At 31.6% G+C, this 17,042-nt stretch overlaps 1 protein-coding gene across 1 annotated transcript in view; it reads left to right on the top strand.

The window, feature by feature from the left end:
- The window catches only part of LOC139491246 (cleavage stimulation factor subunit 3-like), a 50,476-nt gene extending 37,564 nt beyond the window's left edge, over positions 1-12,912 (top strand). The window contains exons 16-21 of the mRNA XM_071278773.1: positions 31-127; positions 401-505; positions 4,922-5,066; positions 5,332-5,426; positions 5,910-5,970; positions 10,782-12,912. Of these exons, the coding sequence (XP_071134874.1) occupies positions 31-127; positions 401-505; positions 4,922-5,066; positions 5,332-5,426; positions 5,910-5,970; positions 10,782-10,972 (694 nt within the window). The 3' untranslated portion in view covers positions 10,973-12,912. The remainder of the gene's footprint in view (positions 1-30; positions 128-400; positions 506-4,921; positions 5,067-5,331; positions 5,427-5,909; positions 5,971-10,781) is intronic.
- Positions 12,913-17,042: the final 4,130 nt, after the last annotated feature.

Below are 17,042 nucleotides of genomic sequence, written 5' to 3' on the forward strand. Positions count from 1 at the left end.
CAAGTTTTGTAAACTTATTTTTGATTTCAGAGAAATTTGGAGTAGATTTTTGGCATTTGAATCTGAAGTTGGAGATTTAGCCTGTATACAGAAAGTAGAAAAGAGAAGAGCACAGGCCATAGAAAAGGTTTGTTACAATATAATTTGAATCAAATTATTATTTGTTTTGTTCTAGGAGTTAGATGACATGCATAATTCACATGGACTAGTAATGAACTACAAGTAAAAATCAGAGATTTAAAAACAGTTATATAGTGCAGATGGGGCATCCATGTACTTGAGAAACATTCTTGTTAATTAATAAAAAAAAAGAAAATAATCTTTATTGCTTTTCTTGATGAATTTTCATCAGAACCCTAAGAGACAACGGAAGTAAATATTTCTATTTTATAAATTTCAGGTTCAAGAATTTGAAGACAAAGACACAGCTCTGTTGATAGATAGATATAAATACATAGATTTGTATCCTTGTACACAGACAGAATTAAAAGCTATTGGTTATTATGTAAGTATCCAGACTTCCAATTTTGTTCTTTGTGCTTATACTTTTATGTACCATGTATACCAAGGATCCGGAATTTTTTTCACCTAATTTCGGTCATTTGGGGATAACTTAAAAGTTGGTGCCCTTTTAAACAAAGATTGTGTGTATGCTCATACATGTACAGTCATACGCGTATCATCAACGAACTTGTTTAACTGTTGCATCGCATTTACTTCAGAAATTTCCCTACCATGTTCCTTAAAATCGATCTTGAGCAATAAAAGAAAGGCACCAGTTTAAAAATGAAATGATTTTAATGACTCAAAACGATAAACTTCTCAAACTTCGCTTACGTTTCTTTCGATTTTGAAGACAAAATTAAATATTATAACCGGATGTTTTACGACAATAGTAAAACGACAAATTCCGGACTCATTTCCGGGATTAGTTTTGTTTATCAAATTCACAGGAAATCGTCGGCTTTTTAACTGTTTTACCTTTAATAGTGTTTGAATATTAATTATAATAGTTGGACTTGTTTAATTTAGCATGAATACATTTTTAATTTACGATTCAGTGTCTAATTTGCGGAAGAGAATTTCAAGCATGCGTATTAGTAAACAAAGCACGTGTGTTTGTAGTGAAACAATATTTTGTTCTACGTAAATTAATTTAATTTTAATTTAATTTTAAATCAGAATTGACAATTGTCTAAGCTGAGAAAAGTAATTAAATAATGCAGACAGTTGTTATGAACTTTTAATTTCTTTAAACTATTTATAGTTCTGAGCTCGTGATCAATAAAAAAAATTAATTAAAAACACAGGTAAAGAGATTAGCGATCATTAGCCAATATTTCCCGGAGGCACTACTATAGTTATTAGGAGGGCCCTCAGGATTATAACACTTTACTGGAGTGGCAGTTTTATTACAGGAAAAGGATAACAACAAAAAATAAGTTCAAAATGGCGATTTAGACAATGTTAGAAACTTGATCTCAACGAAATGACATTGAATGACCGAAATTATTTCTGTAAAAAAATAAAATTTGTCCTAAATCCCAATTACTCATTTAGGACAAACTACTTTCAGTTTAGGTCAAGACTGGCATATATGACCGTTTCCGGACCCTTGATGTATACACATGGAAAAAAGTATTGCAACACCAAATTGAAATTGAAATTAAAAAAAACACTTTTTATTTTTTTGTGATATAATTTGGTAAAATAGAACTACTTAAACATTATTTAAGTATCACCTGAGTTTAATCAATAAATATCGACTCGGTAAGTTTTTATCTGCACATGCAGCTACTGTACCCGTAAACAGCAAAACAGGTGTTTTCATCCTCATTGTTTTCAACACTTTAAATAACCAAAATTTTAAAGTTATGTGATTGACACCTTGTAATGGGTCATCGACAACTCTTAACTGCAGCAAGATGACAGATTATCAGCATGAGTGAAGCAGGAGGTCGCTGTAATAACTGCACGTATTGTTGGTCATCACCATTCCACTAGAAGTCGTTTTGAGAATTAAAAATGGCACTAAACGATGTTAAAGACCTTCCGAAATAAAGAAGACCCTCTATACCATTTGCTAGGGAAAATCAAGCATAAAAAAGGTTGGTCAGAAGGAAACCCCTTGCATACAATACAATCCAAAAAAGAGAGTGTTTGGCATACAGGGACCTTTTAACAAGAACTGTTCGAGATTGACTCATCGCTACTGGTTATCGTGCGATAAGACCATTTCGGAGACCTTTGTTCACGAACAGACACACAGTTTTCCGTATCCAATGTAGTGCAGAGCTCGCTAAAATTGAAAATTAGCATCATGGAGGAAGATTCATTGTTCCAATGGAATTCGGGTCATCTTCCGTGGACGGATCGTAGCCCAGATTTGAACCATATCGAGCATATATGGGACACTATTGGGCGGGAAGTGCGTGAAAGGACACCCCAGTTCAAACACATCATGAAATAAACAATGCCCTTCATCAGAAATGGTTGCTGCTACCTTAGCAACAAATTAGTCGATTTTTGGCAGGAATCAGAAGACGTTAAGATGCGGTTATCCGTTTGAATGGAGGCTGCGCACAAAGTACTAATTCTTTGGCGTGTAACGATCAACCATGATGTGAACAGTCATCTGAAGATTAATTTTGAAATGTCTGACATTGTAAAGTTCGACTACAGTCAAAGTTGTAAAATGCATTTTTTTGTACAAAAAACGCTTCATTTTGTTACATGTATTAAAATTGTGGTTATATAAATCATTTTTTTTTAAACATTTTTTGTTCGTTTCAATGCCAATGTTATCATAAACTATGTTTCAATAATATTATACAAATATCTTATTATATATCATCCAAAAAAAGAGGCTGATTTTTCAATTTTTGAAAAATCAAGGTGTTGCAATACTTTTTTCCATGTGTATATTTGAAGATAGCCTAAATTTACAAATTAAGTCTGCTTTGAAATGAAAAGGTTTATTTTGTTTGTTACTGTAAATTATCTCTTTGCCAATAGTATTGCTAGGTAGATGAAATATGTGGCCATTTTTTATATTTGAAATATTTGTGTAGCCTTTCAGCTCACTTTAGGCCATGTATGATGTAAGCTAATACCATCACTTTTGGTCCAAAGTCATTGTCAAGGTTAGTTTTAAAACAAAATGTTCTTTTCCAATGGTTAAATTTTGAACTTAACATGGACTGAATGATCCTTTGGAGTATCTAGTATGATACAAATAATTGTCGTATTAGATCCAGGGAAATCTGTCAAGATCTACTTTCTTTCTGTAATCACCAAATAATTGTCGTATTAGATCCAGGGAAATCTGTCAAGATCTACTTACTTTCTATAATCACCAAATAATTGTCGTATTAGATCCAGGGAAATCTGTCAAGATCTACTTACTTTCTATAATCACCAAATAATTGTCGTATTAGATCCAGGGAAATCTGTCAAGATCTACTTACTTTCTATAATCACCAAATAATTGTCGTATTAGATCCAGGGAAATCTGTCAAGATCTACTTACTTTCTATAATCACCAAATAATTGTCGTATTAGATCCAGGGAAATCTGTCAAGATCTACTTACGTTCTATAATCACCAAATAATTGTCGTATTAGATCGAGGGATATCTGTCAAGATCTACTTACTTTCTAAAATCACCAAATAATTGTCGTATTAGATCCAGGGAAATCTGTCAAGATCTACTTACTTTATATGATCACCAAATTTATCAGACAGCTTCTTATTAAAGATATTGCCCTGGTTATTTTATAAAATCATAATTTCCAAATGATTTCGAAATCAATAATAGATAGAACTAAAATATAACAACAAAAATTATCATTGCAAGATCTAAAAAATTCCTAATATGACTGAAACCTTTACAGGATCTCCTTTAGGGGTTGGTTGTTGGTGTGAAATGATGATTTTAGACCAATGTTTATGTTTTTTCTTGCTATTGTTTTTCAGAGTTATGTACTGCTATTATGGAGAAAATAGCCTACCGATAATTTAGTGTTTTTTCCCATGACATAAGATGGCCTTTATAATCAAGTAATATGACATTTAGAAATATTCTTTATGAAGGTCTTTTTAACACCTATAAAGTGAGGTGTGACTTCTGTATATATTTTGTTAGTAGTTACTGTGTTATATAAAAATCAGTAAAGTTATTATGAGAATCCCAATCAATATCTTAAATTTAAGTACAACACTAAAAAATGGACTTTGTCATTTCTGAATATACTAAGTGGAGATGAAAAGCTACACGTCTTCTTGTATAGACTGAACTAAACAGCATTTTTTTCTGCTGTAACTTAAAATTTAAGGTGGTACCAAACACCTTGAAATCCATTTTGACTATTTAATTTTCACACAATTGTGACAAATATAATTTTACTTTGACCCTTTGACAAAAATATAAAAATGAAAAAAAACTTGAACCACATATTTAATAGGAAAAATTTAACTGGATATAATGCAGTTTAAGGAACCCCATTTTTTTTTATCATTTAGAAGCTTGATATTCTCTTAACAATGGAACATGATTGAAATGTGAAGCTTATTTTTACAGAGTTATCTCCCTGGAGGGTTATGTACCACAATAAATCTTGTTTTTTGCTCGATGAATAATAAAAGAAAATTTCATAATTACTATATCCAAGTACTAAAATAGTCGAATACTTCAACTTAAACATCAATGTGGTTGAGAAAATAAATGTGTTAACCTAGTAAGAACAGAAAGAACAGAAGATAACCAATCTTTTTATTAAAGTGCAGTGCTATATTTAGTTATTACGGTTGTTTTCATTGCTTTTATATACTTGTACATACATTATCTAGTTGCACAGAAAGTACTTTGACCTTTATCCTTTTATGCAATATTATCATACGTTTAACATGAATATTCTTTCAGGATCTAGTTAAACAACAGGTAGTTCAGGCTCCATCCAGTTCTGTTACTAAAGCTGTTATGATTGAGGAGGATAATAAAAGACAACCAGAGTACCCAAAGCCTGACATAGAACAGATGTTGCCATTTAAACCAAAGGCTGTTGTTTGTAAGACAATATTTGAATTCTTATCAATGTTTTACAGGCAAATATAAAAACTATTTACATTTATATTAATGATAAGACTTCCTGTTAAGTAAATCAAAGAAAGATGGATCTGGCAAAAGATTAATAATTTGTGAAATTTAGTTTGCATTTATGAAATATGTTTGATTAAAGTATGTTTTAAAAAGTATATGTATGAAAAAGCTAATTTGAATTTTCTGTAGAAATTTTTAAGTAGTGATGTTACTTGTACTTCTTTCTGTTTCAGTGCCTGGTTCCCATCCTGTCTCTGGTGGAGAGTTCCCTCCGCCTCCTGCAGCTGGTAGCCTATTGACTGTGTTACCACCTCCAGAATGTTTTCATGTAAGTGTTAACACAGACAGAAATTTTAGTCTAGGGAACAGTCTACAAACAAAACAAATTAAAAGTAACAAGACAGGTGACAACATAGATCATGATGGAAGAGGAATTGAAAACATAAAACTTTTAAATCGAGTAATCCTTTTGACAATACAAAATAAATACTGTTTAAAAAAACTCAGTTGCATCAGGTCCTACAGAAGGTAAGCATTTCCTGTTTCTTGTGCGACTAGCACGCAATGGATTAAATTTGATAATAGTCCTATTTTGTGAAAGGATGAGAAGCACTTAAATTTGTCCTCAAGTCAGCTGATTTTATATTAACCTACCTGGATTGGACTCTGACCACCGTGGCTCATTAAAAATTCAGAAGAATTTTTAGTTAAAACAGTGGCTTATTATTTCACATCAAAATAAAAATAATTATTCTTTTTGTTTTAAACCTTACCCATTTATAACTACAGATGAAATTTATATTTTTTTCAGGGACCATTTGTTATGATGGATAAATTCATAGAACATATGAAGAATCTGACTCTACCAGAAGGTATTATTTAACCTATTTCTCATATTCTAAAAGTGACACTATAATAACATAGGACAAGAGGTTTTTTTCCTAGAAATTTGATATATTTTTCATTTCCTATAAGTGACCTTATAAAAACATAAGAGGTCTGACGACAAAAGTGTTTTTTCTTCCCTTGACTTTTTATAAGAAAATTAAAACTTTGTAGAGCTATGTCAGTTTTTGAGAAAAATAACTAAGATGATATAATCTGGTCAGAAATGTCAGGTTTGATGTCATGGACATGTCAAAATAAACATTTTGGGTTATTTATAATTGATTGTTGGTAAAATCTAGATATGAACAATGGCCTAACACAAAATGGCATTTTACTCGCATCTCATCTATGTATAAAACCTAGTCACCAAATTTGTTTTGAGCTAGGGTGTTGCTCATGTTTAGATATATTAATGACAAGTTCTCAAAAAGGGACTACAACTGGCTGATTTTCATTTAATGCAAGAAGTTTTAAAGCTTTAAGCAAATAAGTAAGAACGTTTTTAAAGATACAAATACTGATTTCTAACAGACTCAAATATATAGATGTTATTTATATATTTTATACTTCATTTTGATTTTTAAATTCATTGGGTCAAAAAACCTTTTAGTTAATAAATGAATATGTTCCCCCTTGAATAACTTCAAGTATACTGGTTTACCTTTATTATAAAACCATACTGACAGAGAAGTTGACATTCTGCAATGTCATTGTCTATCACTTCACCTGTTCATTTGTTTGTTCTTCTTTATGTTGTCTTTTCTTGCTTTTCCTTTGGAACTTATTATTTGGTGGAGTTAAACATTTCTTTGAAAGCTCAATCCTTGCTTAACTTGGAGCAGTGGTATTACAGCACAACATTTGAAGACAAACTAAAAATCAGTTGAAAATGCCTTGTCTTGTCTTGTCATATTAGCACAAATCACAAACAAACTTGATGATAAACATGATAAATGACAAAAAGTATCAATGTAAGAGTACTTAAAATAACTTTAAAGCTAATTCAAAGCCATCAACAACTAATAAATAAACCATGTTCTCCCAGACTAATGTATCAATCAGTACACATCTAACAGATCTAGTAAAGATGTCAGACAGTCAGAGAAAATGCAATGCTGAAGAATAAGTACACGATATCAACACAATCTAGGACAATAAGTTGTTCTTCATGTTTATAACAATTAAGCATTGACTATGTTTAAAATGTGTTTTTATTTCTACTGTATTGAGGAGTATTTTTCATATGGTCTTGAACTTTTATTTTGAGTTGTACGATACTAGAAATTTTTAGATCTGCTGTGCAATCATTTTTATACGACCGCAAAAATTGAATTTTTTTTGGTCGTATATTAGTATTACGTTGGTGTCGTCGTCCGTCATCGTCGTCATTTGGTTTTCGCACTATAACTTTAGTATAAGTAAATAGAACTCTATGAAATTTAAACACAAGGCTTATGACCACAAAAGGAAGGTTGGGATTGATTTTGGGAGTTTTTGTCCCAACAGTTTAGGAATCAGGGGCTAAAAAGGGCCCAAATAAGCATTTTCTTGGTTTTCGCACTATAACTTTAGTTTAAGTAAATAGAAATCTATGAAATTTTGACACAAGGTTTGTGACCACAAAAGGAAGGTTGGGATTGATTTTAAGAGTTTAGGTCCTAACAGTTTAGAAATTAGGGGCCAAAAAAGGGCCAGAATAAGCATTATTCTTGGTTTTCACACCATAACTTTGGTATAAGTAAATTGAATCAATGAAATTTAAACACAAGGTTTATGACCACTAAAGGAAGGTTAGGATTGATTTTGGGAATTTTGGTCCCCACAGTTTTTGAATTAGGGGCCCAAAGGGTCCAAAATTAAACTTTGTTTGATTTCATCAAAAATTGAATAATTGGGGTTCTTTGATATGCCGAATCTAACTGTGTAAGGGTCCAAAATTAAACTAAGTTTGATTTTAACAAAAATTGAATCCTTTGGGTTCTTTGATATGCTGAATCTAAACATGACTTAGATTTTTGATTTTTGGCCCAGTTTTCAAGTTGGCCCAAATCGGGGTCCAAAATTATACTTTGTTTGATTTGAACAAAAATTGAATCCTTGGGGTTCTTTGATATGCTGAATCTAAACATGTACTTAGATTTTTAGCTCACCTGGCCCTTGGGCCAAGTGAGCTTTTCTCATCACTTTGCGTCCGGCGTCGTCAACTTTTACAAAAATCTTCCTCCTCTGAAACTACTGGGCCAAATTTAACCACACTTGGCCACAATCATCATTAGGGTATCTTGTTTAAAAAATGTGTGGCGTGACCTGGCCAACCAACCAAGATGGCCGCCATGGCCTAAAATAGAACATAGGGGTAAAATGTAGATTTTGGCTTATAACTCTGAAACCAAAGCATTTAGAGCAAATCTGTCAAAGGTTTAAATGGTTGATTAGGTTAACATCTATCTGGCCTGAAATTTTCAGAGAAATCAGACAACCTGTTGTTGGGTTGCTGCCACCAAATTAGTAATTTTAAGGAAAATTTTGCAGTTTTTGGTTATTATCTTGAATATTATTATGGATAGAGATAAACTGTGAACAGCAATAATGTTCAGCAAAGTAAGATCTACAAAAAAGTCAACATGACCAAAATTGTCAGTTGACCCCTTAAGGAGTTATTGCCCTTTATAGTCAATTTTTAACCATTTTTCAAAAAATTTAGTATTCCTTTTAAAAAATCTTTTCCTCTGAAACTACTAGGCCAAATTTAACCAAACTTGGCCACAATCATCATTGGGTTATCTGGTTTAAAAAATATGTGGCCTGGCTAAAAATAGTACATAGGGGTGACATGTAGATTTTGGCTTATATCTCTGAAACCAAAGCATTTAGAGCAAATCTGTGGAGGGATAAAATTGTTTATCAGATCAAAATCTATTTGCCCTGAAATTTTCAGACAAATCAGACAACCCCTTGTTGGGTTTCTGCCCCCAAAATAGTAATTTTAAATAAAATTTTGCAGTTTTATCTTGAATATTATTATAGATAGAGATGAACTGTAAACAGCAATAATGTTTAGCAAAGAAAGGTCTACAATTAAGTCAACATAACCAAGATTTTCAAATGACCCTTTTTTTAGAAAATATTTTCCACTGTAATTACTGGGCAAAGTTCATTATAGATATAGATAATTGTAGCAACAAGAATGTTCAGTAAAGTCAGATCTACAAACACATCACCATCACCAAAACACAATTTGTCATGAATTTATCTGTGTCCATTGTTTAATATGCACATGGACCAAGGTGAGCGACTGAGGGACACAGGCTCTTGAGAGCCTCTAGTTTATTATGGGCCCAGTTTTCAAGTTTGTCCAAATTGGGGTCCAAAATTAAACTTTGTTTGATTTCAACAAAAATTGTATATTTGGGGTTCTTTGATATATGCTCAATCTAACCATGTATTTAGATTTTTGATGTTTGGGCCTGGTTATCAAATTGGTCCACATTGAGGTCTAAAGGGTCCAAAATTGAACTTTATTTGATTTCATCAAAAATTGAATTCTTGGGGTTCTTTGATATGCTGAATCTAACCATGTATTTTGATTTTGGATATTTGACCATAATAGGTAATGTCCAATTCAAAATTTAAAGTTTTTAAGTTTAAGTTCTGAGACCACATTCATTATGTGTCAGAAACCTTTGTTGTGTCAAGTATTTAATCACAATCCAAAATCAGAACTGTATCAAGCTTGAATGTTCTGTCCATATTTGCCCCAATGTTGAGGGTTTGAACTCTGCGGTCGTTTAAAGCTGCGCCCTTCGAAGCATCTGGTTTTTAATTTTAAGCATGATTTCATTTTCCTCATCATTGTTTATCTGAACTTTCACAGAAGTATGACCTTGTCTGTCTGTTTATCTGTTATTTGTTCTTCTTAGTGCTAATTTTTCTAATCTTTCCTTTGGCACTTAAAATGTTGTGGAGTTTAATATGTCTATAAGAGCTCAACCCTTTCTTAACTTGGAGCAGTGGTGTAACAGTTGAAAACAAGCTAAACATCAGTTGAAAATGCCTTGCCTGATCATATTTGCACAAATCACAAAAAAACTTACGGAAAAATGACTTAAAGTATCGATGTAAGAGTACTTATAATAACTTAAAAGATAATTCAGAGCCATCAACAATTAATAAATAAACCGTGTTCTCCCAGAGTGAGACAAATGTATCAATTGGTACAACAGATTTCCATTAAAATGTATAAATGTGACTACCTGAATTGAAAATTCATTTTAATTAGCTAGTACATCATTTCTTGTCTAACAAGTTCCCTTTTTCCATCAAACAGGATGCATCATTATATACATGTACCATGATTGAACTTTTGATTACATCCACTGTAGAACATGTTACAATGAACATTGGATTAAAAAAAGTAAAGGCATCGAGAACAGTCAGATATATAAATACACAATAACAACATTTATAACAATTGAACATTGGGTATGCTTGTCATGTGTTATTTTTCTTTTTTATAAAGGAGTGTTTTTCATTTCATATGGTCTGGAACTATAATTTTTGAGTTGAACCATGCTAAAAATTATCAGATCTAATGGGCAATCATTTCCTGTTTGTTATAATATCATCTGAGCATTGCATTTTCTGTCAATATCTATGGGAAGGGCTTGTGTAAATTCTTTTTGATATTGCTTTTAAGTCTGACAGCCATTTTACAAGTTATTATTATCTTTCTGATTACTCTGATATACCCTTGTTTTTAAGTAGCACATCAAAATCTTCTTGTTTTTTGTGACAGCTCCAATTATTATAGAAAATGGTGTTGAAGGACTTCTCCGACCAGATTCAGGTACTCAGTACTCAATTGACATTGCACTTGGCAGAAAACGAAGGATAACAGAAGGAGAAGATAGCGATGATGAAAACTCAGAGACAGCGCCACCTCTACATGACATTTATAGAAGTCGACAACAGAAACGTATCAAATGAGATATTTTGTTGTTTTAATGTATTTCAATGTAGTAACATCTGTTGAGAATGTAAATAAAACTGTTAACAAACAGATATATTGTCAGTATATATTAGTACTGACAATAAATTAGAGGTTACACTCTACTCAAATATGTAGGTTATTGTCTTGTCAAAATGATGCAACAAATCTGATAAATATGAGTGAAATGTGATTTATCCATCCAATTAATGTTAGATTGTAACAATGTGTTGATTCGTTATTGCATGAACCTTGTGTATTTACATGGCAGACTAACTGATATTCACAGAATTTTCATAAAAAACTGCATTGAAGTGGCATAAAAAGTTAACTGAATTCATAACTTTTTGATTGAATATATTAGATTTGATGATATTGTCAATTTGTATTCTGGTTTCCATCCAACGTATAAATGTGACCACCTGAATCAAAAATCCATTTTAATTGGTTAGTACCTCATTTCTTGTTTAACAAGTTTCCATTAAAACAGGATGTATTATTATATACATGTACCATGATTGAACTCTGCATTACATCCTCTGGAGAACATGTTACAATGGAAAAAAATTGTTCCCCATTTTGACAAAATGCAAGACCTATATGTGCAAATCTGGCAACAGCAGCATTAGCTTTTTATATGAATATTTGAAAGTATCATATAAACAACTAGACTCCCAATGTTAATCTGAGTACCTGGCAAAGTATTATTATCTCTGGTCCTGGATCAGGCAAGTAAAAACAATAGAGTGTGTTCCTGATTTACATAAATTATCTGGAAAAATCATAAAGGCAATTACATGATAATTCATTCAGTGTTGTTTCAAGACCTTAAAACTTTTATTCAAATATCTAAAACTTCTACAAAAAAGATTTCAAAAAAATATATGCTCTGATGTGGATTTTCATTATTTTTATTGCAAAGGAAAAAGTTTTAGGGAAGGTAAAAAAAGAAAGGTTCCAACATATATAAATGATTTTTTTTTATTTTAATAGATTTGTTACCATGTTTAAATTTCTACAAAAATCTGTTAAATTCATTTTTAATGAAAATGTCAGTTTGCTATGTATTTCTTCACTTAATTTAGAGTTCACAATATGTCTGAACTCAATTTGCATTGGTTGACCCAATGACTTTTGCAAAACAATCATTTTTGGTTGTGTCTTCAAATAATTTCACTGGCGGACAAACTTGAAAATATATTATTCAATTGCTATGGAGGAGAAAATTTTGAAACTTTGTATTCAATTTATATCTTATAAGTTGGATATTTTAATATGCCAGAAATCATAAGTACAAAAGTGGGTGGAAAATGGATGAAGCAAGTTTTGCTATTTGGACTATTATTTTCTTCATATTGATAAAATTTCTGACTGCTTTTCTTACATCCACCGTTTAATGCTCTAGGTGTGAATGAACAGAAAAAAATAACTAACTGGGAAAGAAGTACATTCTTTAAGTGAGAACTATATCCTAACTGAAAGCAGTAAATGAATTGGATATTATTGTGAACTACAGTAAATGAATTGATTGTCATTTTAGGGAATTTGTAGTACTGTATCATTCATTGTCATTTTGGTGGGGAATTCATTTCTTTTGGTTATACATTTCATTTTATTTGCACTATAATACTTCTTATTTTTGTATGAATCATTATTTATAAATGAATTAAACTGTGAATTTGTGACTTTCATTTGAAAGATAATACAGTTGACCTTTGATGTTTTGGATATGAATCATAAAGTTCTTACACTGAAAATTTGTTCTGATACTTATTGTATCTGGAAAAGTTGGAAATAATGTGTTCTTTTAGGTTAATCAATTGTTATATACTATCATCATCTCAATAAAGCATTTGTGTATACATTTATATATGTAGAAAGAACATCATTTTGTCAAATTTCACAGAAGACAGAAAAAACTAATAAAAATGATTTAAAAGATAGTGTTTTTTTGATGGTCAACTCTCTGTAAGAAACCTATTCTAGATTTCCTTGTCCATGTATATTTGATTTGTGTCAACCATTCTCTCAAATCAGCTTGTATATCCATTGTCTCACATCAAACAAAGACACAAAGGCATAGTTTTTTCAGATGTGTCAAAAATTTGTTTAATTATGTGATAAGCCATTTTAAGGGAAACCACATATGGTAAGTCAATGGAATGTGTGATGCAGAAAACTAGAGAATAACTGGACCTGGCTTCAAGTTATGGTCTAACTGACCTTGAATCATTTGCTCTATTTAAATGTTCATGTATTCCATGTTAATTTAAACATTTGCATTTTACTATCAAAATAACATGCATTTTTCTATGTTAACAGTTTATTTGATGAACTGTTTCCGTATAGTTTAAAGTATTCTCATTTACCTTTCATTAATTTAGCAGAACCTACCTATTGAGTTAATATTTTAAATTTTTTATTGTCCTGAATAAACATGAAATATTTTGTCCTCTCGTCAAATATCAACTAATGTTGAAGTTGGACTTGCTGTTTTTTTTTTCGCTCCTTCTACATGTTCAAAATTAAATTTCCTCCAGTCCTCTTATTATATGTTAAAATGGGTACAATAAATAAAGGCAACAGTAGTATACCGCTGTTCGAAATTCATAAATAGATTGAGAAAAAAAAACCAAATCAGGGGTACAAACTAAAACTGAAACATCAAATATAAGAGGAGAACTACGACATACAAGAAACACATCATTAAAATATAACACACATAGAAACGAACTATTATATAAAATGGCCATTTTCCTGACTTGGTACAGGACATTTAAAGAAACAAAATGGTGGGTTGAACCTAATTTGTAGCATGCCAAACCTCCCGCTTTTATGGCAATGTTAAATATAAAATTCCTGATGCAAGTCAAAATCGGAGAATAAAAACTCTGTTTACTTTAAAGGAATTTGTCAACTTAGAATATAAACTCAGCAAGTGTCAATTATTTAGACCATTTACAGTAAATGATATCCCCTCCCCCCCCCCCAAAAAAAAAACAACAGAAAATTACTCAACACGTTAAGTATGGATACAGTTATTAAAATTCGATTATTTCGAAACTTAAATCTAAGAAAATTATTACATTCCCCCACCTACTAGTATCACTCGAAATTCCCATTTCAAAATATTGATTAAATAGTATGACAACTAATGTATTCTTTAAAATTAACAGGCTTTACTACATTTTTCTGTCCAATTACATTTACCAATTGATTTTTAAAGTTCATATAGACGTTGACGAAAGTTTTTAATGAATTTCTGTAATTCGAAACCGAACAGAAGAATGATCTAAATTCTTTTACATTTTGCTAAGGTCAACAGGTTGAAGTCCGCTAACTGTTGTTTCAATTATTCTCCGGAGATGGAGAAAGACTTGGAGAAGACTTCATAAGTCTGTTTGACTTGTGTCTTATCCAATTTGTACTTTAACAAATAAAATATGTTTAAACTAAAAATTATTCTCCGGAAAGATGATGTATTTGTCAAAATGTCATTTTTGACAGCCAAGCTTCTCAAAGATGATGTTCAACAAACCTATGGGGAGGCCGAGCTAAGTTTGCTGTTAATGTAAAACTCAAGTTGAGCAAAGTGTCATTTATTCAAAATTTATAATTAATTGAGAATGACATATTAACAATATCAATAGTAGCAAAAAATTACAACGACATTAAAAAGCAATGGTGAGGTTAAGAAAATGCCCCAACCAGTATATCATACATCACAGTAACAAATAGTAAAATACTACTATAAATACAATAAAAACAATCTTGTGAAGCATCACACATCCTGTATCTTAAGATGATAAAATAATAACATTAAAAAATAATGATTAAAACTCATTAAAATGGGTCGGAAGATGGGTGGGCTTTTGCAAAAAGTCACAAAATATTTTCCAAGTTTCAAATAAATGATGCTTCTTCTTTCAGAGAACAGAGAAATTAACTGAATGACAGCATGTCCAAGTTCATGCAATAATCTGATCTTAATTGTCCCTCCCAAAAACTGGCTAATCCATTTCCTTATTTGACCACAGCACACCTTGGCCTCAGGCGGGAGAAAAAGTTTCTACACTCGTGATGTGCAATACTGCCCTAGACCCCCAGATGGCTAATCCCCAGATAAAATTACTACACAGTAGATATTACTTAATCCTCAATGATTATCTGAACTTGCTGACAAAAATGTTTGGAAAGATGATGTATTAATTTGTCAAAATGTCATTGATGTTGACTGGTGAAAAACACCATTTAGGATTAGAGTTGAAATGCAGTATTCTATTATAAACCATTTCGAAGTCAATGGAAGAGAACTGCTGAGATCCACAAAACACAATCCAAGTTAACTTCAATCCTTGGTGAAGGATACTCATCTTTTATGGTCTTTCCATTTAATTTCCGGTAATCCACACAAGGCCGCGGTGAGTAGTCTTATATTAGGACTAAGACATCGGGAGCATACCATGGACCACCTGCATTTTCTTTGATACTTTAAATCTTTTAATTTCTCTAAATATGGTTCTTAAATGATGGTACTCTTCTCGGTAGTTCTTTGATTTGTGTTTCATCTTGAGTACATCCCCAATTAAGTGTTTCAATGGTTTCTGAACTATATGCATACTAGTATACCTCTTAGTATTGCATAAACACAATGAGACAACTTTCCATCGAATTTCAAATTAAGTGGTAGTAAGCAATTGTAGGCAACATTACGGCCTTGAACAATGAAAAAACAACATACCATAGTCGGCTATAATAGGCCGCGATATGAATAACACCAAAGTCCCAATTTATAACAAAACATTTACGAAAAACAAATATGACAGACATGAACCAACGACAAAAACTGAACAACAGGGTCATGACTTGGGACAGGAACATATCAAACTTAGGGCAGTTTTTCAACAGAACAAAATAAGAACACACTATAAAAATCAGTTGAAAATTGTTAAACTCGCCCGATTGATACAAAGCAGGGAAAAGCAAAATCACAAAAAAAAAACCTTCGAGGAAAATTCAAAAAGGAAAGTCCCTTATCAAATGGCAAAATCAAAAGCTCAAACAAATCAAACGAATGGATAACAACTGTCATATTCCTGACTTGGTATAAGCATTTTCTTATGTTGCAAATGGTGGATTAAAACTGCTTTTATAGCTAACTAAACCTCTCACTCGTATGATAGTCGCATAAAAAAATCTAACGAGCATCGGACGTGGCATCTGCTGTACTTGATCTAGTGTCTATACTGTTTTCTGGAAATTATATAAATTTGTCATCTATCTAAAATAAAGTTTTCCAACCCCATGGTCAAAGAAAACACTTTATAAAGTCTTTCCCTAACAAATTTTATTTCACCTCTCAAACAATTATAGGTAAATCGACATAAAATTAAAAAAAAAGACCGAAGTCATAACTGCTATTCTCAACACATTTAAAATACATCTATTTGCAGTTTCGAATTTTGTTTCAATTAGACGTATTAGAAGTCCGCTATCGGGAAAATTGTTTGTATTTCTTCTTTAACGGTTCTTCTATTCCTGTATCTAGAGGTCCCCAAACTTGACCGTCAACAACCAAACCAGATTTTCCATTTACCCCTGAACCTGAAAGAAAAATACATTATTCAGCTTGATGTCCGAGTAACCTTTCTGACTGTTTTATCTATAGGTAGGCAATGTTTTCTTTCTCTAATTTACTTCCTTTAAGATTTATAACCACTTTGTTCTGTTAGGAAAAGACATTTAGAAGAAAGATATGTTCTAGTCGACTTAGTGAACTTTTAGTTCGACTGTTTCAAGTGAGCAATTTAACTTCCATAAATGACCTTAAAGCAAATTTGAGTTCTACTGGACATATTTGAAGTCTCCAGGTACAATTTGGTGTACTTTTGCCATGCCGTTTCGACTTCGACTTTTCCCAGGAACTATCAACTGTATGACGCGTTTTGTCGGAGTTACTGTTTTTGCTGTCAATGAATATTTTATGTGTTCTGGTTTCTTTTTTTGTTAGTTATATCTTATTAGTATTGCGTTTATTCATGCTTTTTGATTTCTCGTCTACTAGTATAC

This window comes from Mytilus edulis, chromosome 10 (assembly GCF_963676685.1).
Source record: "Mytilus edulis chromosome 10, xbMytEdul2.2, whole genome shotgun sequence".
Classification (NCBI taxonomy): Eukaryota; Metazoa; Mollusca; class Bivalvia; order Mytilida; family Mytilidae; genus Mytilus; species Mytilus edulis.